The 24,561-nt window shown below is 41.6% G+C and overlaps 1 protein-coding gene across 1 annotated transcript in view; it reads left to right on the forward strand.

Annotated features, from left to right (window-relative positions):
• LOC103907315 (mucin-5B) overlaps nucleotides 1-21,974 on the forward strand; it is a 45,205-nt gene extending 23,231 nt beyond the window's left edge. Inside the window, exons 20-47 of the mRNA XM_009289462.2 lie at nucleotides 941-1,079; nucleotides 1,829-1,939; nucleotides 2,697-2,876; nucleotides 3,265-3,501; nucleotides 4,415-4,571; nucleotides 4,760-4,888; nucleotides 5,330-5,414; nucleotides 5,624-5,661; nucleotides 6,725-6,880; nucleotides 8,104-8,196; nucleotides 8,900-9,141; nucleotides 9,662-9,839; nucleotides 10,144-10,394; nucleotides 10,823-11,006; nucleotides 11,561-11,753; nucleotides 12,451-12,629; nucleotides 13,157-13,226; nucleotides 13,366-13,487; nucleotides 13,852-13,883; nucleotides 14,329-14,506; nucleotides 15,506-15,610; nucleotides 16,229-16,269; nucleotides 16,834-16,956; nucleotides 17,895-17,990; nucleotides 19,152-19,280; nucleotides 20,173-20,212; nucleotides 20,899-21,022; nucleotides 21,604-21,974. Coding sequence (XP_009287737.1) covers nucleotides 941-1,079; nucleotides 1,829-1,939; nucleotides 2,697-2,876; nucleotides 3,265-3,501; nucleotides 4,415-4,571; nucleotides 4,760-4,888; nucleotides 5,330-5,414; nucleotides 5,624-5,661; nucleotides 6,725-6,880; nucleotides 8,104-8,196; nucleotides 8,900-9,141; nucleotides 9,662-9,839; nucleotides 10,144-10,394; nucleotides 10,823-11,006; nucleotides 11,561-11,753; nucleotides 12,451-12,629; nucleotides 13,157-13,226; nucleotides 13,366-13,487; nucleotides 13,852-13,883; nucleotides 14,329-14,506; nucleotides 15,506-15,610; nucleotides 16,229-16,269; nucleotides 16,834-16,956; nucleotides 17,895-17,990; nucleotides 19,152-19,280; nucleotides 20,173-20,212; nucleotides 20,899-21,022; nucleotides 21,604-21,784 — 3,793 coding nt within the window. The 3' untranslated portion in view covers nucleotides 21,785-21,974. The remainder of the gene's footprint in view (nucleotides 1-940; nucleotides 1,080-1,828; nucleotides 1,940-2,696; nucleotides 2,877-3,264; nucleotides 3,502-4,414; nucleotides 4,572-4,759; nucleotides 4,889-5,329; nucleotides 5,415-5,623; nucleotides 5,662-6,724; nucleotides 6,881-8,103; nucleotides 8,197-8,899; nucleotides 9,142-9,661; nucleotides 9,840-10,143; nucleotides 10,395-10,822; nucleotides 11,007-11,560; nucleotides 11,754-12,450; nucleotides 12,630-13,156; nucleotides 13,227-13,365; nucleotides 13,488-13,851; nucleotides 13,884-14,328; nucleotides 14,507-15,505; nucleotides 15,611-16,228; nucleotides 16,270-16,833; nucleotides 16,957-17,894; nucleotides 17,991-19,151; nucleotides 19,281-20,172; nucleotides 20,213-20,898; nucleotides 21,023-21,603) is intronic.
• The last annotated feature ends 2,587 nt before the right edge of the window (nucleotides 21,975-24,561 follow it).

Consider the following 24,561-nt stretch of genomic DNA (forward strand, 5'->3'; position numbering starts at 1 on the left):
TGGAGGGGAGAAAATAAGATGGAAAAACTCGTGGGTCAAGATAAAGGCAGTTTAATAAAGCAAAAGCAATGGCCATACATGGAAGCAAAGGAAAACAAAAGATTTATTCTCTACTTCCCATCAGCAGGCAAAGTCCAGCCACTTCCCAGGAAGTAGGGCTTCAGTACATGTAGCAGTTGCTCCAGAAGACAAACACTGCAATAACAAATGCTCCCCCTCCTCCTCCTTTCTCTCAGCTTTTATTGCTGAGCAGATGTCATATGGTATGGAATATCCCTTTGGTCAGTTTGGGTCAGCTGTCCTGGCTATGTCCCCTCCCAAGATCTTGCCCATCCCCAGTCTACTGGTGAGGGGGGAATGTTGGAGAGACAGCCTTGATGCTGTGCAAGCACTGCTCAGCAGTTGCCAAAACACTGATGTGTTATCAACAACTTTCTAGCTACCAATACAAAGTACAGCACTATGAGGGCTGCTATGGGGAAAATTGACTCCATCTCAGCCAGACCCAATACACAGGGGAAGACAGGGATAATACTGGTTCACACCACTGTAGTCAGGGACAGAACTGACCACATGGTACCTCACAGATTAATATTCAGAAATACTTGAAATATTCAGTTCTTCACCTTGAATTTACCTCCTAAATCCCCACTGTCTGCTGCCAGGACTTAATGATTTAAAAGATATTTGAAGGAAAAAATAGAATAAAAATAGACAAAGTTCAAATGTGTCTTGGTAGTAAACATGAACTTTCTGATTAGTAAGCCATCTCATGGCATGGTCTCAGAACAGTTGAGAGGGTAAGCCTGGAAGAGTGAGAGATGATCACTTTCTTTGAAGTACTGCAAAAGACAAACCTTTGAATTACTCTGCCCATTTGGAGTTAAGGAAAAAACGCGCTTCATACAAAGATTGTGACTCTTTGCATTTTGCCTCCCAGCACCTGTAACAAAAGGCAGTGGAACTGCACAGACAATCCCTGCAAGGGAACCTGCACTGTGTATGGAAACGGGCATTACATGAGCTTTGATGGGGAGAAGTTTGATTTCCTGGGAGACTGTGACTATATCCTAGCTCAGGTATAAATTTTTTTCACTTTCTTATCCATATGCTTTTCATAGCTTACACTGTAGGGTTCAGTCTGAGTAATTAAAGGGCTATCCCATGCAAAATAGTCAACACTGATGAGCAGAGCCTACTCTCCTCCTCTTGTACCTAGAGCAGATACAGTGAGATTTTCCATATAAAAGCAAAGCAATTAACCCTCAGAAGTGACACAAGAGGGCACTGTGTGATCCTAAACGATTAACTCATGGGCTGGACAGCCCTTTCCTGATGTAATTCCAGCATCTGTAAGGGAAAGGAACTGGTGTGGTGTTGAAAAGCTAAGTGTTTCTCTCAGCCATCCAAGACTGACAGTATTTTTGTTGTGACAGAAGCACGTAGAGGTTAACGTGTGAGTCTCATGTATAATAATTGCATATAATGAGACAGTACTCAGTGAGACATTTTGTCATCCCCAAATTACAGTTGGTTTTGCTAATTTTAAGAAGAAATATTTTTACCTTTTTGGTTGTGCAGGACGCGTGCTATGAAAAGCTCAGTTTTTTCCTTAGCTTTTCTCCTTGAAATTCCTGGTCAAGTATGAACCTGCCACCAGGTCAGCTGCCACCAGATTCTTCTAAAATGCCCAGAGTTTTGGTGAATAAAAAAGTGACAAAATTGCAGAAGTCAGATTGGAGTGTCATTCATTTAGAGCTCCTGAAAATGTTTAAGACTGGTCTAGTTGCCTGAAAAGATCTAATACAACGTTATCTATTTTTCTAAGGATTTTTGCCCCAATAACATGGATGCTGGCACCTTCCGAATTGTAATTCAGAACAACGCCTGTGGGAAGTCACTCTCCATCTGCTCCCTAAAGATCACACTGATTTTCGAGGTTTGTCTAGAATTGGTTATAACTGAGGAGCTGTAGTCTTGATTTTGTAGCAGTTAGTGTAGTATCCCCTTATATTCCAACTCAGTTGCTGCTAGAGAGTACCTACGGAAGTCAAACAGCCAGAAAGCAGAGGCAGGCAAGCTGGGAAAGGTTTAGGTATTTGGTGTTAACATGGCTGGACACTTCTGCAGGTGAGGGGATAGATGCAGGGAGTCAACAGCACTCTATGTGCATGTGTGTGTGTGTATTTGCATCTATGACATTAGTGGTATAGGAGTGATGCTAAAGTTTTTAGAGGACCATGTTTCTGTACCATGGTTTGAGCACAGGGCAGATGTAACTACAGAGGGAAGAATTTCTTCCCTCCAGCTCGGGCTTAGCGTTTCCCCAAAGTGTACACAAATGAGATTTCTCCCATAGTGTGGGGTGAGGGGATGGTGAAACAAAGTAGTATGACAAGGGGTATTCTAGCATACCCAATTGTCCATGCACTCAGGAGTTGCTGTGCCAGCAGAACAGATTTCATCTAGAATGAAGGTAATTTCTGTGGCTGTGAGATAAGACTTGTCATGCAAAGGCAGATGTTTCCCATTGAGATCAGTGGGTCTTGCCTGTGGCTCACATGTCTGGCGATAGACCAAGATGTAGTGTAAAGACTACAGAAAAATAAGATGAAGGACCAGAGGCAGAATACGAGTGCTGTTACACTAAGATTTCTATTCAAATTCCTTCCATGCAATGTATCTGTTCCTTGTAGAACAGTGAAATCAGGCTCTTGGAAGGAAGAATTCAGGAGATAGCCACTGATCCAGGAGCTGAGAAGAATTACAAAGTGGATCTCAGAGGAGGTTATATTGTGATTGAAACAAATCAAGGGATGAACTTCATGTGGGATCAGAAGACTACTGTTGTTGTTCATGTGGCACCATCTTTCCAGGTAGGTATGGGGTGGACTGATTTCAAACTCAAATTTATGCATCCAGAACTGGAGCCCCAGTTTGAAAAGCAGGGCTTGGAAAAGTGTTCAGTTCAGTGGACAAGAAGAAGCAAGCAGGCCATGTCTTGTGTTTTATTTCATTGTTCAGTCAGTATGAAACGCTCCAGAATATTTGGAGCTAGAAGTAAAGCGAGACACTTTGCAGTATTGGAGGGCTAACAGAGTGATCTTGTCACTTGAAGTCCAGCTTTTTCTAAGCCATATTTTGATGGCTGTTTAGAAATTTGCAGCTATTTTGCCTTGGCCTGCTCTATAGTTTATTTCTGTCAAACAGTGGGCTGCACTCAAAATAACCAAACCATTTACTGTGCCTATGCAAATTACCCAGGGAAAAGTCTGTGGCCTTTGTGGGGACTTTGATGGCCGCTCAAGGAATGACTTCACAACCAGAGGGCAGTCTGTGGAGATGAGCATCCAGGAGTTTGGAAACAGCTGGAAAATAACAAGCACCTGCTCAAATATAAACATGACGGACCTGTGTGCCGATCAGCCTTTCAAGTCTGTACTGGGACAGAAGCACTGCAGCATCATTAAGAGTAACATCTTTGAAGCCTGTCACAGTAAGGTAATCCTGTTCTCTCATCCTCAGTAGTTTCACACTAGGTATTTGTTGCTATTATGCAGCACATTTGCACACACATTTTTACTATTGAAGGCTATTACACAGCATCCTCGAGTACAAGGACTACCTCTCTCAAAACCTCACTTTACAGCTATGCCAGTTGAATCCTGTTGCACAGTATTGAGGAAACAACAGTGCCTGTTTGGAGCAACTGAAGACAAAAAGGATAATAGTTGGCCACCAGAAGTAAAAAGTTAGGTATCAGTTTGTAAAATCTAGAGATAAGTTAGCATAGGACTATTTGTATGGGGATCCTTGGGAAAGTTTATTCGAATTACCTAAAGAGATTAATTATTTTGTTTATTTTAGACACAAATTGAATTAATCTAAACAGAAACAAGGCTACTAATTCTTAATGAGAATGTCTACACAAAGCTTCAGTGCAGTTTAACAAGCCATTTTAAAAGCAAACTTGGCTTAATTTCCTTGGTTAGTTCATGTTGGCACAGGTTAAAACATGAGACGTGAAGTTCAGTGGAAATAGGATTTCCTTTTACACTCACTTAATCACTATCTCTCAGTTAGAGAGTGCACACGCTATATAGTTGTGCTAACCCAAAGCAAGGTAGTTCAGTCCTGCAGAAATTACGCTGGAAAGACATTTTGAGCATAAATGCCAGTATTACACACATGAGAATAAGATTTAGAGTCCAATTCTACCAGGCAGGTGAAAATAGAAAACCACCTGTTGTAAAATATCACAGCTCCTCCATGACAATCCCAGTCTGTCACAGACTCAGCCTCGTTCTGCCAAAGAAATGGCAGAAAGGGTGGCAGAAATTCAGAGCCCTTTCTCTGATTAAAACACAGTGCAGCAGGTACATCTGTGGTAACAGATCTGTTGGTATTTTGATAGGTGAACCCAATACCATATTACGAATCTTGTATTTCTGACTTCTGTGGCTGTGACAGTGTGGGAGACTGTGAGTGCTTTTGTACCTCAGTTGCTGCTTATTCAAGAAGCTGTAGCAGAGCTGGTGTCTGTATTGACTGGAGAACGCCTGCCATTTGCCGTAAGTATTGCACTGAAAATGCACACAGAAAAGCAGTGCTCCATGCGCTCAGGTACATGGGAGATAAAGAAGAGCAGAATTCTGACATTGCTGTGCATGCATGACTTAGCAAGCTCTTGTTTACAAGATTTAGAAAATAACCCCTGCCCTGTATCTGAGACTTGGAGGTTTTTTATTCTTCATTCCAGCTGTGTTCTGTGATTATTACAATCCACCTGACAAACATGAGTGGTTCTATAAACCCTGTGGAGCCCCTTGTCTAAAGACCTGCAGGAACCCACAAGGGAAATGTGGGAACTTGCTGTACAGTTTAGAAGGTAATTCTTGCTTGACTTTGATGCAGTTTATGGGAGTTGAAGCTATTAGTCTGGTTTTAAATGTCTTTAGCATCAAGGTAGCTGACAGGCTATCCCATTTGCCCAAGAAACTTATTGACCATGCCTCGCCTGGGCTAATTCCCCGTGTGATGGTGCCATTCATAGCACAATTTGCCTGTTGTCTTTAAATCTGGGGAGAGATAAAAGATCCTTCAGTCTAAATTTGCAAAGAATAATTATCTGTTGACAAACAGAGTTAATTAAAACTTTTGGGAGAGAGGGAAAAGAGGACGTGGAAAAATAATTAGTAGAATAAAGAACATTCATACTGGGGTCACATTCATTTTGGGATGAAATCTGCATCTGATAGAGGTATTTATGTGTTTTCCCTGGATCTGTGTAAAGCAGACTAAGAATGCTTTGTTTACTTTAACTTTCCAGGCTGTTACCCGGAGTGTAGTCCTGACAAGCCATATTTTGATGAGGAGAGCAGGGAGTGCGTCTCCCTCCCCAACTGCACTTCTTGGTAGGTCAGTTGATGGCGAGAGAGGTAGAATAGGACTGGAAAGGACAAGCTAGGCAATGTTTGGTTTATGTTCATAGGCAGTGGCAATTATCATTAAATCCTCCAGGAGCAGGCTTTTATGTAAAAGTAGATACTGTTGCAGACGTTGTTATTCCACATACTGATTCAAGTCAATAAAACAAGTCTTCTCCTTTTCTCTTTATCTTCAGCAATCCTGAAGAGAAACTATGTACTGAAGACTCCAAAGGTAACTTTTCACCACCCTCACCATTCATTGAATGATGATAGGACTGAAACAACCCAACATCACGTTACTGCAGGTGCATTGGTAATAGAACTCCAGCTAGCTAGTTCAATTAGCTAGTTCAATAAGTGGATGCACAGCAGTACAGATATGCTTTGATAAGCAAAACGCAGCCTTTGACCTGAAGAACTTTCTAAACAATAATCATAGGGAGGAAGGAGAGAGGCGTGAAATGTGCAACTCATCTCACCCAGGTAAATACCACTTCTCCACGTTTACACTTCCTTGGTTGTCAGTGAAGACAGACAGAAAGTAGTCTGAAGCAGGCCATTCATGGTACCTGTTTTAATGAGCACTTTTAGAATGGGACAAATCTTGTAGAGGTGCTATTTCCTGTCCAGTAATTTCATAATAAGCCTAGAAAACTAGCTTATGAGAGACATGTTTGTGTGCCTAAAGGACACACTTGCTTAAGGTATGGTATCAGTTCATTCCCATATCTGGGAGAAACCACATCCCAAAATACAGTAGACAACACATCTTCAGTTTTGCTGATTTTGTTACAGTAATAGATATATTCCCTTGGGTTCCTGAATGTATGTTCTCCAAAACCTGAAGAGCTTCTCATATATTTAAATGAAATTGTTTATCACTGCATGTTCCTCATTAATGGATTGAAATGGCTGTACAACACCTTCTGAGCCAATGTTTTATCACTCAGCAAGGTAGTAATCCCAGTCATGTTCCCTGCCAAGAGGGAATGCACCTGTGCTCCATGCTGGGTGAGGACAGTGCCAGTTCTGATGCTTTCACCAGCCAGTAATTCCTCCATGCAAGCTGACTCCAAGAAACACGAGCAACCACAAAAATCCAACCCACTTTAAATAAATGAGGTTGACTCACAGTGCAACTTCTCAAGTAGAAACTGAGAAAGTTTTTTAGCCAGGTAATTCATATTTGATGATATGAGCTACAGATGGGTAAATCCAGTTTGGTTTTCTTTTCATTTGTATTTCTATTACAAGTGTCCCCTGTTACCATGGCATTTGCTCTTTTGGTGCCTCAGATTGCCTTTGCTGCTACAATGGAAAGACCTACACCTTAAATGAAACTGTATACAGCCAAGTATATGGGACCGAGTGCAGTGATGCTGTCTGCGGCCCTAACGGAGAGATCATTAAAACACTCATCCCTTGCAGAACACCATCCACACTAGCACAAGGTACTAGATTTATAAGATGTTTGGTGGTGATTTTATGAAAGCCTGTAATGGTAATAAGATTCCTCCATCTTGGAAAAAGACTCCTACTGCATGTCTAGGATAAGCACAGAATTTAAGCCAGTTGACGGTTCAGGAATGAGGGGTCAGAGCTTGTGGGTCTCATGGTGGGGACCAAAAGTGTAATTTTTATAGATTCTTACTGTCAATGGGATAAAGAAAGAATAGAAAGATTCGGCCATTTTTCAGTACAGCTTTTACAATAACCTTGGGCATACCACAGTTGACACTCTGGTGTTGTTAGTCTCAATATTTCATACTTCTAAACCTTGTTTTTCTCCTTCTCATCACCTATATCATGCTATGGTTCTTATCGTACCGTTTTCCGCATTGGACTAAGTCAGTCTCAAATGGGTCACTGGAGCAAGAAAATAAAGCTGCCTGGCGGTTTATTCCCTTCCCAAAAGAGAAGTTGCAGGGTGAAGGGGATGTGAATGAACAGAAAATAGGAAGTAAAAAGAAATAAAGAAAAGGTGGAGTTTTGCCGCATGATTATAGCAAAGAAAAATAAGTGGCTAAAAAAATGTGTATTATCCTGGTAGCAAATTATACAAAGGGGACAAGGAAAATTAAAAGTTAGCTTCTCTACTCAAGTGAGTGGAAGAGCTAAAGACTTGATGGTGAGCCCGTGTGTTTGGTATTTACTAAATGCGTTAACAAGTGGAATAAGAAGTATAATGGAGTAATAACTAGGAAAGGAAGGACTATTGAAAGCAGAGTGTAGGTGGCATAGTAAAATGTCTAAATGATCTGTCTGTATTTATACCAACAGATTCTTCACAACAAGGCATTAAAAGGCAAAATGGAGTGCCACTGGAAATAATCTCTCCAAAGTCAGGTGAAGTCCTGCAGGATTAGAAAGTTCAAAGAAACCTTAGATTGGAATGAATAAGCAACAGTAGAAGGGCAGTTTACTGTATTCTATATAGAAAAAAACTAACTACAAAGGGGAGTGAGTGTGTATTATTCTGGTAGCATACAGTGTAATAGAGTGTATATAAATACAGAGAGGATGGTTTTAGTGTGTACATGTACGGAATGTGGTGGGGGTATAAAAATGATTATTTTTTCCTGTTTTTGTGATTATAGAGAATGTAATAGATGCCACAGGGCTTGAAAATAGAGTAGCAGAAGATTTGAATATTAATTAATTTCATTTCCTGCAGAACCACATATGCAACCTGTAACATCTGCACCTCCGTCATCAACAGTAGCCACTCCCTGCTTCTGCAATGACAATGGACAATTGATACAAATGGGTGAGAAACCAAGCAAATTTTTTTTCTGCACCATTGATGTGGGAAGATGTACTGTTAGATAAAAGTGCTTCAGCAAGTGCTCATTCAGCCTGCTGCAGTTACACATTACCACAAGTTGTTACATCTTTGAATTGTAATTAACACCTTCAGAACTACAACTCTCTCATATCCTATAACTATGTCCTGGTTTGGATATCCCTGGTGTAAGGAAGCTTGTACCAGATGCTATCTTCAGTGGACTCCAGCACAAACCCTGAATCCCAAACTGCTGAACATGGGCTTGTAATCCACAGTCATATTCCAAAAACAGAGGAGGGAAGACTCTTCTTCATCTCTTAGTAGGTCCTGAACCACCTATCTCCTGGTCTTTGTGAAGACCAGATGCACTCAGTGTTGTATTCAGTATTCTCTTCTCTTGTACTCATTTTCGATTCCCACTAATGTACTTAAGAGCAGAATTTCAGATTAGCCACCTGTGGCCCTCCCTCAGCCTTTGCCATTTGGATGAATTGAGCTCCGGTTCAGTCATTGAATTCAAGGAGTTGCAGACAGACAGTCACACCTGAACATGGCCATTGGGTACTGGCAGACCCAGCTAGTTAAATGCAGGGCTGAGTATGTGGCCAATCTGTGATGCATAGGCCTTGAGAGTTACCAGTTTCATGCACAGTCCAGCGCTAACAGTCGGGTTTTGGCCTTGCAGGAGAAAATGTTTCTCTGCCAGTGAATATATCAGGTCATTGTGCTTACTCCGTTTGCAATGCATCGTGTCAGATTGAATTAATTTGGGCAGAGTGTAAAATTGGTCATACTGAAGCGCTCAAGATCTGTGATCCAGACTCCGAAGCCTGTTCACCAACATCTGCTCCCAGTGCAACAAGCCAAGTTCCTGCTTCCACAGGGACTCCTGTGAGCGATTGTCTTGGGCTCATTCCTCCCAGAAAGGTGAGAGTCTTGAAAGAAGAAGATGTGTTTCTTCAGCTACAGCATTGCCTACAGCCAAGATTTGGTGTTCTCCTCTGATGCTGGTAACCACCACTACAGCTGGACTGTAGGTGTGGCTGAATTAGATGATTTAGAAGTATACCAGAAGCCCCCAAATAATTGAGAGAAGAAGTTGAAGATTATTCTGTTCACCTGAAACATCTAAATGATTGTACGTGGGCAGAGCTACCTAAGCTGAACAAAGGCTAGGAAATCACATCTGGCAGTGTCCCATAATCAGAAGTGGTCAGGACCTTAATATTGAGTCCTATAGAAAATGTTGTAGAACTGAAGTAGATATCAAGGCTCTGTTGATTGCTATATGTTTCATACTGCCTGGTTTCCAGAGAAAGAGTAGATAACAAATAATGCCATGCTAGACAATTAACTGAATGGAGCATAGTTGCTGTGTGTGATCTTAAAGATTTTGTTACGTTACTTTGTTATGTGCCTTTCCTCTTCTTCTTCAATCCGTCAATAGTTTAACGAAACATGGAACTTCGGAAACTGCCAGATTGCCACTTGCCTGGGAGAAGGAAACAATATTAAACTGTCCAGTATAACTTGCCCTCCTCAGCAACTGAAACTCTGTGTCAATGGTTTCCCATTCACAAAACACTACGATGAAACTGGTTGCTGTGAAGTCTCTGAGTGTCAATGTAAGTACTGTGGCAGGAGAATTCCTGAAATTTATGTTATGTTCAGCTGGGCCTCAAGAAAGATAAGTCTATGTGGTCAACATCCATATTATGTTCATATTAATTCAGTAGGATGTAATGGAACAGAAGTCCCATCTAAAATATTGGCTGTTAAGAGCAGATAGGAGTGTCCTTGCTAGGCTAATTTTTCTTTATCAAACTGGTTATTTTAGCTCTCACTGAAAGTGAGTAAAAGAGTTAAAACCAGCTTGTACTTATAGGAAGCTCAGAAGCCAAACTTGAAGTCTGTCACTCTGTCTTCCAGGTATTTGCAGTGGATGGGGAAATGAGCATTATGTGACTTTTGATGGAACATATTATCATTTTAAAGAAAACTGTACCTATGTCCTTGTGAAGTCAATTCATCCTGACTTTCACAACTTCTGGATTCACATAGACAACTACTACTGTGGTGCCATTGATGGAGCAATTTGTTCAATGTCCCTTCTCATTTTTCACTCCAACTCTGTTGTTATTCTGACACAAGCAATGGAACATGGAAAAGAAACAAACCTGGTAAAGTATTGTGTTAAAATGAATTCTCAATATTATTTTGCTGTTGTTATATTACTGTACTGCCAAATGTCCTGTCACGACATAGGATGAAGCTTGTAAAAAATGGAATGGTTAAGAAATGCAATTACCTTGCTTGCTTTCTCTCTCTCTCTTTTCCTTTGTGTCAACAAAAATTTGTATATTCTAAAAACTTGGGAAATTATCAGAATTGAAAGTTGTGTTTTTCTTCCTGACATGAGTATTCAAATGTAAATTACAACATATTAAAAAGGAATCATAGAGAACTGCTTAAATGACTGCCTTCGACAGACTTCATTTGGTGCACCTGAGGTCTGAATTTGTGCCGCTCTACTTTCCAGTTGCACAAACTGTGTATCTTATTAAACAGCAGGATGTCCATAGAGACCTTTTGTTTCTCTTCTTTTTAGATTTTGTTTAATGATAAGAAAGTTGTTCCAGACATTTCCAAGAATGGTATCAGGATAACCAGTTCTGGCCTTTACGTCATAGTTGAAATACCCGAATTAGAAGTTTATGTCTCCTACAGTCGACTTGCATTTTACATAAAACTCCCTTTCGGAAAGTTTTACAACAATACCATGGGACTCTGTGGTGAGTGTCCTCATCAGCTGACAGTAATGAATGCAATAAATTTTCCTCCTTCTTTCTCTCGTCCCCTTGTAAACATCTCTAAATGCTTGCAACTCCACTGATTTCTATTTCTGACAAATTTTAACGAATTTATCTCTACTTGGTGGAAAGACACTGTCAGGAGGCAGAGTTTTAAGTCACTTCCTTTCATTCTGTTCACAGTCTGTTGGTGGATGGAGATAGGCTCTTTCTAAGCCCTTCCTCTTGATCCTGTCTACTCAATATGGGAATGTATGAAATCTGGAGAGTCCTGTGCTAGACAGAGCCATCTCAGCTGCTTTAGCCACCAGGAGAAATGCATCAACCAACACGTCAACTCTGGTTTTCATGAGTAACTGGCAAAGTATTTCTTCTAGCCTTCTCTTTCTACAAACAGTTCTTGTGAACTCATCCAGGACCCCGCATGTTGTTACCTTCCCACAAGGAGGAGAACTTCGTTCCAGGTTTTCTCTAAAAGCAGCTTCATCAGCATCAACTGTCCTCAAACTGTCACTTTGCTTTTATATTGCTACCAGGTACCTGCACCAACCAGAAGTATGATGATGCTATGAAGAGGAACGGTGAGGTTATTGAGTCCTTCAAAAAGATGGCATTAGATTGGAAAGTCCTAGATCCTACCAACAGATACTGTAATCCAGGTGTTTCAGAACCAGCTGAGATTGAATATCATCAGCACTGTGAGCCTTCCAATCTGTGTAAAATCATCTGGTAAGACAAGTCCCAAAAGTGCCAGAAAAATAAGACCACAATATAATTTTGTGCTTCACTACATGACTTGGGTGAACCGCTTATAGGACATGATGAAAATATGAAGTCATGCCTTGAAAAAAATATGAACTCATACCTTGAAAAACTGCAAAACTGATGTGTGAGTGTTCCTCAGTTTGGCAGATATTTTTCAGCTGCATAGTCAAAATCAGTCCTCCCTTAATAGTGTCTGCTGCTTGGCACTCCCTCTGCCTGTCAGTTCTGGAGAAGCCAACCAGGAACTAGCTATAATTCAGTATCTGAAAGCTCTGGATGAAAAGGAACACAGTCAGAATATAGTAAGCAAATGAGTGTGTCTGTTTTTAAAATAACTTTGTGGTTTAAAACAGGATTGTCAAACATGCTGACATAAAAATGTCAGCATATAAAATTATAGCTGTGAGCTGTGCAGGAGACTTTTCTTTGCAGGTATCAGTCCAACATAAAATTGCTTCCTTTCAAAACACTGTAAAGAATGGGAGGTAAAGCTCATTCTTAATTAAGCTATGTGGGCATATTGCCTATCAGACCAATTTGTAGTGGTATCTTTACCTTGAGGCTTCCTCTGGGTGGGGATGGGTTTGGTTCTAAGTTGAATTCTTCCTTGGAAGTAGCCCAAGGAAGTGAAATGCCGTGTCTGTCTCCTTGCTTTGCAAAGGAACCTGACCGAATGCCATGGTGTGGTCCCCCCACAGCCCTACTATGAGGCATGTGTGGCCAGCAGGTGCTCAGAACGGCACCCCAGCACTGAGTGCCAGAGCATGCAGACGTACGCAGCCTTGTGCGGGCTCCATGGGGTCTGTGTGGACTGGAGGAGGCAGGCGAACGGGCAGTGCGGTAAGCCTGGAAAAGACATGCTGCTAGTGAAGTGGCTCTTGTCTGTTCTTTCCTCACCTACACGCCTGTTTGTGTTCCTCCGCATCATCAGGCTTCAATCTTTCCTGAGCTGCCCTGGACCTGAGAAAAAGCAGGAACAAATCAAAAAGGTTGTTCCAGTCCAGAACTAGTGCAAAACAAGTGGGAAACAGGCCCATAGTCTCTCCTGAGCAGCTCAGCTGAGGAGCCCTGTGTGTTACCTAGAGCTTCAACATCAGATGGCAACACACAGCATCTCTCTGAGTGCTTTGCCCTGCTCAGGGGGACCCAGTGATTCAGGGGTAAGCACTACTAGTACTGTTGCAAACACCTTGCTGAATCCATTGATCCCCTCTTGCTGAAGCTGCAGGGACTCCCTCACTGGGCAGGAGCCTGGGCTGTGAGGACCCATGGGGCAGGCTGTGTTAGCATGTGCAGTTCATCTGTTGTGCATTGAAGGGTACGCATGGGTCTGGGCTTTCTAACCTGTGTGTTGTAATGCTCCACAGAGGCCAGCTGTGTTCAGGATCAGGTATACAAGCCATGTGGGGAAGCAAAAACAAACACTTGCTTCAGCAGGTGGGTCATTTCCTAAGGCACTTTTCAAGTCCATAACTTGAAGGCTGGAAGTTCACATTCCCCTGGGATTTAGGTGTCTGATTGCCCTGGGGCACATTTCTGCCTCTCATTTGTTCCTGTTTATATTCTAATTGTGCAGAGAAATCATTATGGACACCTTCCCCTCCAAAAATAACACACCAGTGTTTGTTGAGGGATGCTACTGTCCTGATGGAAAAATTCTGCTGAATGATCATGATGGCATTTGTGTTTCTGTCTGTGGTAAGAAATAATGTAAATGGTGGGGTGGGAAGGGGAGATAAGACCCTGACTGGAAGTGCACATTAAGGGGGATGTTCTGGGTACAGAGGAAATGGGAGAGACCTTGATACTGACCCTTTCTAGTTAGGCTGGAAATGTTTCAGATTGGCAGTTTCTGCCTGCTCTTATGCAGAAAGTGCAACTTTCAAAAGAACAAAGAGGAGGATCTTTAAGATAGTTTGGGTACACAACCTGTGACTTTGCACTCTGAATCTCTCTTTGTGGCTGTTTCTCAAATTTCCAGACCTTCCTTCTATTCCTGTCCTGCTTCTGTTGTTTTCCCCGGTTCAGTTATCATTAAAGGAATCTGTAATTCATTTTATAGGTTGCACTGCACAAGATGGGTCAGTGAAACAGGTAAGAAAAGGGAAAATACTGTCTTTATACTATAGCTGGGTGCTGTGACCTCTGTAAAAATGACTGCATGAGTTTCTTCTTTTAATTCTAAGCTTAAATACCAGTGAACTGCAATGACAGTGGGGAAGAAAACAGCTGATTTTAACTCCAGAACTTTATTAATCACTTGAGGTACAGAAGCAGAAATAGCAGTTTGTGGGACTCACTGTTTCCTCGCAGAACTACCAAGCTTCCCTTCTGGAAACACGTAAAACCTGCAAAGGAAGGTGGCAGATAATAGCATTTTTTCTTACTGTTCCCTTCTCCTCCCTCTGGGATTTGAACTCTGATTTTCCTACATAATGAATTAGGGCAACCTAGCCCTATACTGTCTTGCAGCAGGCATTCATTAATATAATGCTTCTAGTTTTTGCTCTCTGAACTACTATCCCTATTGTTTTCACAGCCTAGAGAGGCTTGGGAGCATGACTGTCAATACTGTGCTTGCGATGAAGCAACCTTGAATATCTCTTGCTTCGCCCGCCCTTGTGCTAAATCTCCACCTATCAACTGCACTAAAGAGGGTTTTGTACGCAAAATAAAAACACGTCTGGATGACCCATGCTGCACAGAGACAGTCTGTGGTGAGTAGATAATTCAGATGTCATAATGCGGCATCATTTGCCTTTAGCAGCAACCCTCAAGTGAGATCTGGTACCCCACAGGTACCAGATTCAAATAAACACACTGGCATGGTCATTTCTTCCATCTACATGCCAGGAGCTCTTGCTATCAGAAGAGACCTCCTCTTATCCAGTTTGTATTCTAAACAAGTGCTGTGACCCGCCAGATGCTTACATTGGATAATCCCCCGTGGACCACTGAGACAACCATGTGCTTCACAGGGTGCTCTGGCTCTTGCCTCTTCTGAGATGAGAGGCTGATCCTTGCACAGATATCCATCCAGTAAGCGAGGATGTGCTCATCTTCCAGGCTCCCGCAAGGCCTCCTGTGGAGGTTCTTGATATATGTTTGCCTTCACCTTTCCATTTGCATCCTCCCAGTCCCAAATGCCCACCACAGCACAGGACCTCCTCATCAGCCTGGTCCTAACCCTGGCCATTCCCAGCACCTATTGGAAGATGCAGGACAGGGGATCCTGGCAATGGTGGTGGGATGTTTTTCTGTTCCTCATCCCTTCATGCTGCCAGGCAGTGGTCCATCAGGCTCCTTGGATGCCTTGAGTGGGCACTGTCAGGGTGCTTTGCCTTGCATGTCCCAACCTTTATATCTTTAGCTCTCATCCACTGCCTCTTCATTATTTGTCACTCTCTGATTCATTTACCTTTACCCCAACTTGTTTCTCTGTCATTTCTCTGAGATAAGGGTGTTTAGTTTTTTTAGACATGACATCCAGTGGGGGAAGAGAAACAGGAACAAAGGCCAGAAGTATATGTCCAGGGAAGAGCTTTACAGTAGAGCAAGCTTACAGATACTTCACCTGAACATGTCCCAAACTCCAAAAATGTGTGGTTCAGGAATCATCTATTTTTACCTAATTTCTTGCATGTTCAAGCTTTGGTCTGCAAGTGACACTGCTGGACGGAATGCTTTGGCTTACTTTATCTCTGTTGCTATTACAGAATGCGATATAAAAACCTGCATTATCAAGAAAACAGCCTGTGACTTAGGCTTCCAACCAGTGGTTGCTGTATCTGAGGACGGTTGTTGTCCTATCTTCTCCTGTAGTAAGTATCATGTTTCCTTAAGGTGTTTTATTTATTCCTTGAACTATTTCATTTTTTCTAAATGAGTCAAAATCGTAAGCAGTAGCCTCTACCCTTCCCTCTCAGCCTTTTCTTTTGGAGGTGGAGTAGCTCATGCAGGTTCTCTGTAGCTAGTATTCAGTGAGTTATTGATTGGATACGGAATGTCGGTTACATTGAACCCATCCCGAAGCTCTGCTGCCAAATTATATTTCCAGATCCACATGCCTGACCCAGCTTCCCACTGGCTCTGTTACCAGCAAGGTGGTTAACAATAAAGAAAAGCTCAACTAATTTCAAGTATGGGTAAAAAAACATGAGGAAACAAATGGAAACATTTCCATATGGAAAATACCAGGATATAGAATTATCCTTGACTTCATGCGTAACATCTGAGCAGATGTTACATGTGGGGTTCTGAATAACAATTAGCACCATGTACTAGTTACTTTTCCCCCCCTTTTGCGGGGGCTATTAAGGCTAGTGAATAAGCTCAGTTCTACTCTTTGTCTCCTCTAAATTACTCACAATTCAGAGATGAGTACAGTAACTGTTTACATCATTCCTAGCACATCCTTTTCATTTTATTTTTTCTTACAGTTCCAAAAGGTGTATGTGTTTCTGAAGGAGTCGAATTTAAGGTACGTCTTCTTCCAGAAACTTCTTTCCGCAGGTTAATGCTGCCTGAGTCAGAATTTTCTGAAGTTGTTATTGTCAACACTCACATAAAAAGCAGGATTAGAACGGCCCATAATTTTTCTCTGCCAGTAGTCTTATGTATCATTGAAAATGTTACTGAATAGGTAACACTAGAGACCAGTAGCTTGCTTACTAAATGAGATCTTACCTATGTTTTAGAGTCAAGAAGTCAGAATTGTGATTGAATACAAATTGTAAATCTCATTGGATGTTGTAAGATTAATTACTACATCAAACTGATCAAAAATTGATGCATGGAATTTATGAGATAATGTAATAACTCATTTAATGCGATTGATGCACTTAGGAGTGTCAGCCTTGTGTTCATTTTGTGATACCGACAGTGTGAGGTTTTAGAGATCTGGAGGTTTCCATTTCAGGAAGTTCTTCCAAAAATAAATCCCAAGCATAAGCATTCATTTTTGATAGTCCAGGGGATGTATGTTTATTCTAGAATGCACTGAATCCTTGCCATGGCCTGTCTCCTCTCTCCTCTGTATTTCCAGCCTGGAGCAATCGTGCCTAAAAGCTCTTGCGAGGACTGTGTGTGCACAGATGAGCAGGATGTTGTGACACGGACCAACCGTATCCAGTGTGTTCCAGTGAAATGCCAAACCACCTGCCAGCAGGTCAGCACTGCACGCTCAGCCTCCCTGACCAAGAACAATGGCTGTTGAGGGGATGTACAGTAAAACTGGGATACTATAACTGCTTCTTCACCGAAAGATAGCAGGATATAATCTATTAGATTTTTTGTAAAGTCCTTTTTAGGGTGCTGGTTATTTTTGCTCTAGCAAATTTAAGACATCACCCTTGGAAAGATGCCCTGAGGGAGAATGATTGCAAACCTGTTAAAGAGAAGTCTGACTGCTGAAGGATGATGTTTGGGCCTTTCTGTTGGTGTTCTCATTGTCAGCTCAAAAATTGAGATTGTAAAGAAACTGCACAGTGGTTTATATGTTTCCAGACACTTCTCAGTACTCGTGAGCTGAGAGTGCACACAAACTGTTCAGTCTATTACTCAATGTAAGCAAAGAGTGGTTTCTTTTCCATTCTTGCCCAGATAAGGCCAGACCCACCACCAGTCCTAAAAATGGATAAAACCATTATCCTTTGTCCTGAAGCCAGACACACTCACACCCACCAAGAGACCAATGGATACCTAAAACACAGGGGAGGAAATAACTGATAGATGATCTTCACATGTCTGACAGCAACAGCTCTTGTGGATAATCTTATCAGACCAAGCACTGGTGGTAGATTGTGCAAGTAATCATATGCTGAATTAATTTATTTGGCCTGACTTGTGTGTTAGCCCAAGGAGGAATAGCCAATGACAGGGTCTTCATGGTAACTGAAGTGCACAGAAGTCACTATTCAATAAGGAAAAGAAATTGTCACCTCTGATTGTAGGCTTAAAGTGGTTCCAACAGGTTTCTAAAGACAACAGAAATGAAACCAGAAGGTTGACTCCTTTCCTCTGCCATCTCCAGTGTGGTTTTGATCCAAGATGTTTCATAAACAAGACATCAGGTAACATGGCTAAATGGAAACTTTATTCCCACAGGGTTTCCGCTATGTGGAGGAGGAGGGTCAGTGCTGCAGCCAGTGCCAGCAAGTGGCATGTGTGGCAAATTTTCCATTTGGCAACGTGACCATTGAGGTAAGCACTCCCTTGCTCTGCACACAAGGCTGAATTATCAAAAAGACCTCAGCATTTTTTGAATGAGTGTCATACATTTTGAGGCTGGGAAGACCTCTAGGAGATTTTAAAATGTCTGTATTTCTAAAGTAAATGTAGATGTTTATACAGCTGCTGTCTGCTGTGTGCATCTCACAGGCAACACTGTGTTGAAAATTATGCACCTCTGGCAGGAATGGAAATCATGTTACTGCCCCTCCTCCTCACGTGCAACAGAGAGAAAGAATTTGGAGGGGATGGTGACATTGTGTAATACTGCTCTTGCAGAGATACGTGAGCTGGCTTGACATCATACTGCTCCAATCTGGAAACAGTCTCATTGTCTTGCCCTGGAGGTCCAGGGCTAAACAGTGTGAGCGAGCTGATACAGCTGTACTACCACTAGTTCTGAATTTGCTGAGGCAGAAATCAAAAGTGGAATAGCTCCTGTAGTGTAGTGTGACTTGGTAACACACCCAGGTAATACCTCATGTCTTGTGAGCATAACGTTGTGTAGACATAGGCTGAGCCTCAGGCTAGCTCTTTGGTTTTATTACAGCGTGCTACTCCTGTGAACGGTTAATGATGCTGTCTCAACCTGGTAGCTCTGTGTTCTGCATCTTTTCTATTTCATCCTTTTATTCCTTGATAATTTATCTTGCAAGCTAGCTTCTCCTGTGCTAATATACAATTTTTATGTTTCCATGAGGAGGCTTTCTATTTATCCATTAACTTCTATTATGAAGACTCTTCTCCTCTTTCACACTTTTTGCTTTTCTTCCATCTATTAAAAAAGAAAACTGTTGAAATCCTTTAAAAGAATTATTTTTCTTTTGTATATATTTTATTCCACATACATTAACACACCTACCGTCTGGCATTTCTGTTCATACCTCTATGCTCATTCTGCCACCAGCTTTTGATTCTTTCCACCTAGGTGGCCATAGAAGGGATTTTGCCTAGGCTGGTAGTGGATGAGCTTGGTACGTAATTTGCAGATGTGAGTTCCAGACGTCTCAGCATTTTCAGAGTGATATGAACAGCCCAGTCCCTCTGCCAGTTCATTGACAGTATTACTGTTGCATTATTCTATTTTTATTGCTATACTATACTGGTTTGGGTTTTTTTCCTGTTTTTATTCAGGTTGGAAAGAGTTATAAAGCTCCATATGATAACTGTACTCAGTACATGTGCACTGAATCAGTGGGCCAGTTTTCCTTGACTAGTACAGTAAAGGTCTGCCTACCATTTGAAGAATCAAACTGTGTCCCAGTAAGTATTTTAGAGCCAGAAAAAAAAGCCTTCTGGAGTGAGCCCTGCTGCTGGTCTGAGAGTTTTCTTTACTGTTTTGAATGAGCTACTTCAGTATTTCTTGATCTTTCTGAACTGAATCCTTGTTTGAAGGAAATGTGCTTTTTCAGCCCTGAATTGAGTGTCCCACGGAAGTAAAACAAAACTATTTGCAAACAACCCACACATTTTACTTGTTGTGGGATAAGCACTAGAACTTGAAAGAGAAGGGTATTGGGGCAATAGCAAGGTGGGATTTTTCATCACTTGAGAAACACCAGTGTTGCGAAATGCAATTGAGCAAATGGTAACTCATCATGGACCCCTGGGGTAACCAATGAACACAGTGTCTTCCGATACATGGTGCATCACTAAACAAAGTGGTACATGAATGAGCAAGGGGTATCATTCATGCCCTGACTTTCAGCAATTAGTGGTTTCCAGTAACTTTCAGAAGCATTGTGGGGCTTCACAGCAGATCTGAAAACCAAAACAGGGACAAAGACAGCCATTGACTTGAATTAGCTTTGGGGTAGGTTCTGTGCAGGTCAAGCTGTTCAATTCCAGGAGCAGCTGTCATTCTCTGGGGCTGGGTTTTTTGTGCTGGCTTCAGTAGGACCTACATAAGGTCAGGCATGTGTTACAGGACATCTTACCTGGCTTGTGAGAGGATATATAGTTTTAAGAAAATTCACTCCCTTCCTTGCTGGATTTTTTTTAAGCAGTTTTATATATAATTACTACACAAATGGGTCTGATGAGGGATCTGTGTTGGTTAGAGATGAGAGAATATACCTGAACTCTTATCGTTTCTACTAGCTGCTTAGCAATATGTGCATCTGAACTGTTCTGGTTATGTTTGCTTTCAATACAGGGGACAGTTGATGTGACTTCAGATGGCTGTTGTAAGACATGTGAGTGCATTAAATCACTGATTCCCTATTCCAATACTGTTAGGTTCTCCCCTGCTTCTGTCCTGTTTCTGTATGCACTGAGAGTCTGCAGTTTCCACAGACTGGAAGACACTTCTTACAACAGCAGAGCTGTTTTGTACCTCACAGCTGAGGCTAAAAATCTGCCTCATTCTTCCAATGGGGACACTAAAATTCTTTGATCTCCTTTTCTGTGTTTTTAAATAACTGAAATACTGTTAGTTTGAACTATACTCCTGATAAGAAAATTTGTAGAAAATATGCTCTGCATTCTTCCATCTGGAAACTGCATAGGAAAAAGGGTCTTTTTTCTGTAGCATACACCCAGAAATCACAGGTTGTTATAGAGTCACAAATGTCATTTGTAGCAATTTTAAAAAAAACCAAACCCTTCATGTATCCTTTAGGTCTTAGTTCAACAGTATCTTTACATGAACTTACACATAAGTCTTCATTTAAGCTAGTCCATAAATAGAAAAGTGCCTTGACCAGTAGGAAATTGCTTTGCTGAATTAGTGCCTCTTTGCACTCTCATTTGATTTTTGGTTATGCATTTGAACTGTAAAAAGTTTTAGGAGGATGGTCTGCCCTTGGTTTCCTAGCAGATAACTTTCAAAACATTTACTCCCTAGTCTGAAGAAGTCTAACAGAAGTGTTTTCCTACACAGGTATCGACCTGCCACATAAATGCAAACGCAATGTGAAAGAGCAGTATATCATCCACGACAACTGTAAGTCAGCTGCTCCAGTCCCAGTGCCCTTTTGTGAAGGGACGTGCAGTACCTATTCTGTGTAAGTAGGAAACCTTTCTCTGTCCTCCCCCATGTCTGGTCTTCCTGGGTTCTTGTCACCACTGGGCTGCAGCTGTTTGTCCCCTTCCTGCTGTTTAAAAGGACCTGGTTGGGAAACTGGGTGTACAGAACAACAGTCTTCGCAATGTGACTAAATGTCTTTAGTGTGACAGGAATGCCTTATCTTAGTTAGGAAAATAGGTTCCTTTGAAAAGACATCAGCTAAATTTATTAACTACCTGTTCTTAAACATGTCCTTATGTAGTTTTTGAACAGCTCTGGTGTTTAGTGGAGTTTTTCCCTGCTCTTTGGTCTCTGCATGAATTGTTACTTTCTGTCTTGCCAGAATGGGCCTAATCCAAAATCCACTGAAGTTACTGGGTTTTTCCCCACTGGTGTCAGAGTATCTGGCCCTGCATGGCTAGTAGCGTCCTGAGGACAGACTGTTATGAATAAGCAGAAAAATAGATAGGAAATTTTGCTCCTCTGCTCTTTAGAAGTACCTCCATTCGGAGCAGCAAATACGGATGAGTTTGGGAAGACAACAGGCAGCAGACTGATGTGCAAATCTCATTTCTATAGGTATTCCTTTGAGGCCAGTGAAATGGAACACAAATGCATTTGCTGCCATGAAAAAAGGAGTCACAAAGTGAAGGTGGAACTGGTTTGCTCTGAGCATAAGACAGTCCAATTCACCTATGTGCATGTAGATGAATGTGGATGTGTGGAAACAAAATGCCCAAAGAGGAGAACAGGAGCATAAACTAAAGGAAACATTTTGGCTCCCATTTAATGCTTCCCTAGCAAGTGAGTAGTTTAGAAAACAGCTGTGAGTAACCTTCAAATGACCATACTTCTCTCTTGTGCTTTTTCCTTCTGGTATTATATGCAGTTACGGAAATTAGCTAAAGATTTTACTCTAATTGTTTGAGAATAAACTGCATTTCAAAGAGGACTTGTTCTCCTGTTTCAGTGATGCTGCTAACGGGGCAAGGTGGCTAATGTCTTTAATCCCATAGTGGTGTATAAACCAAGGTTATTACAAGACACTCTAGAGACAGCTGATGCCTTTCAAAAGTCCTGCCCGAAGAAAGTGCACATTGTAAAACCATAACCACATGCATCACTTCATTTCCCTTAGAAGGGAAACAGCAATCACTTCCACAGCTGCAGTTGGAGAGGCAGGACTCAGCTTAGGGGCACATTTGCATTCTTCTCCCCAGTGATCCTGAACCTACTTTGGCTGTGACTCTGGGTCACCGGAGGAAAGCAAGGTGCTTTTTTCCTTCTACACAGTGAGCACTACATCAGGAGTGTAAAAACATGTTTTACATATACACTACAAAACTACTATATTTGCACCCTTACTGTGAGTCCTTATCTCACTGGTGTTTTTTATTATTTGCCAACATCAAACTGAGCTGTGTGTCAGGTGAGAGACTGATGTTGTCTCACTACTGGTTACACGTGTTATAAACGGTTGACTCCCAGCTAGCATGTCCCATGGTACTGGTGACAGTACCATACATCTTATGTGGACAGGGATCAAAATGGTCCAATACCTTCAGAGTATGCAAGGAAGGCAGATGCTTCTGCTACTTGAGCAATTTGGTCTTTTGTGACCTGAAAGAGAACTGAGGACTGTGACTTTCTTAGAGTGTAGTGTCCTACAGCCTGCTGTGTGGGGGCTTTGGGGAATTGTTTCGAAAGGAAGGCTTTTGAACTGACCAAGTAGATATGAAGTGCATTAACATTTAGCGTTCCATTTTAAAATGCTGCAGCTATTGATCCCCGAGTAATCTTTAATTTAATTCTTTTTCATAATAAATCATTTCAGCTGATGTCAGGTTACTTTCACGTGTTGTTTCATTATGTTGTTACTGCCCTTAAAATTGTGGGAATCCTTTACTTTGAATAGGCACAGGAGTTGAACGGTACATTTTTCTCTGCTCTCACCTGAGAGTCCCATGCTTATTGGGTCATCACTGTGATGCAATAGGGCAGTCCGTGTTATGCCTCTGCAGGATTCAGCTCAGATTGTTTTAACTAACCCATTCTCCAGCCCCTAAGACTGGTGTAAGAGCCCTTGGAAAGTTACCAGTTCCTGAGCACCGGGTATTTTGAGAGCCAGGGTAGCCGGCTTAGACAGCTGTAGTCAGAGGAGGTGAATTTCATCCATTGTTTTTATTCTGTTTCCTTATAAACAATAAAAGACATGTTGGGTGTACCTAATGATCACAGTGGGAATAGGCGCACTGCAGGTATCTTTGGGAAACACGGACAACAAAATCCAACAAGGTGTTTGTGCCGAATCATAGAACCATAGACCGTCTCAAGTTGGAAGGGACCTATAAGGATCATCAAATTGAACCTAACTCTCCCATTCCCAGTCTCTGCACTAGTCAGTGGACCAGTTTGCTTGATTCTAAATTATAAGAATCTCCACATAATTCAGTTAACTGTCAGTGTAATGCAAATCCCTTGGAAGGCATGTGTTGCAATTGCTTGATAGTGAGGCTCATGTATAAATTTCACATTAGTCAAGAAAGTGTTCCTACTGATACAAATCAAGTGCATGCATACTTTTACAATGCAAAGAACAGCAGCAAAAAGGGACATTCCTTTCTTTCCTCCTTGCCTTTCCCTGAGGGGGAATAAATCATTCTTGAGTGCTTTTGTCATCAGAAGAGTAAACAGACTCTGTAAGTAGTCAGATACACACTCATGTAAACCCTGCAAATCAATCATTCTCAGCAGCACGGCTTAGCAAGAACACGATCAGTCTCAAGTTGAAGGGACCTATAAGGATCATCAAATTGAACCTAACTCTCCCATTCCCAGTCTCTGCACTAGTCAGTGGACCAGTTTGCTTGATTCTAAATTATAAGAATCTCCACATAATTCAGTTAACTGTCAGTGTAATGCAAATCCCTTGGAAGGCATGTGTTGCAATTGCTTGATAGTGAGGCTCATGTATAAATTTCACATTAGTCAAGAAAGTGTTCCTACTGATACAAATCAAGTGCATGCATACTTTTACAATGCAAAGAACAGCAGCAAAAAGGGACATTCCTTTCTTTCCTCCTTGCCTTTCCCTGAGGGGGAATAAATCATTCTTGAGTGCTTTTGTCATCAGAAGAGTAAACAGACTCTGTAAGTAGTCAGATACACACTCATGTAAACCCTGCAAATCAATCATTCTCAGCAGCACGGCTTAGCAAGAACACGATCAGAAAACTTTCCCATTTCTGCATTATCTTCAGGTGGAAGAAGGGCATAAAACACAGTATAATCTTACCAGGTGTGCTTGGATTTCTGTTCTCCTGTGTGTTTTAGTGATGATGAGACTTTATATAGAAACTGAGAATGGAATTGATTTAAGGGTATACTTTCCTGTTCGTTTTTGGCATGCATTTTGCTTTTCAGGCAAGTGAAATGCTGGAACCAAAGGCATATTCCCATCTCCAGAGTGCTTTTGAATAGAGGATCATGTGAAACCTCACATGCTCCTTCTCTATTCCCAGTTACACCTGGCACTTC

Source organism: Aptenodytes forsteri, unplaced genomic scaffold (genome assembly GCF_000699145.1).
Source record: "Aptenodytes forsteri isolate BGI_AS27 unplaced genomic scaffold, ASM69914v1 Scaffold445, whole genome shotgun sequence".
NCBI lineage: Eukaryota > Metazoa > Chordata > Aves > Sphenisciformes > Spheniscidae > Aptenodytes > Aptenodytes forsteri.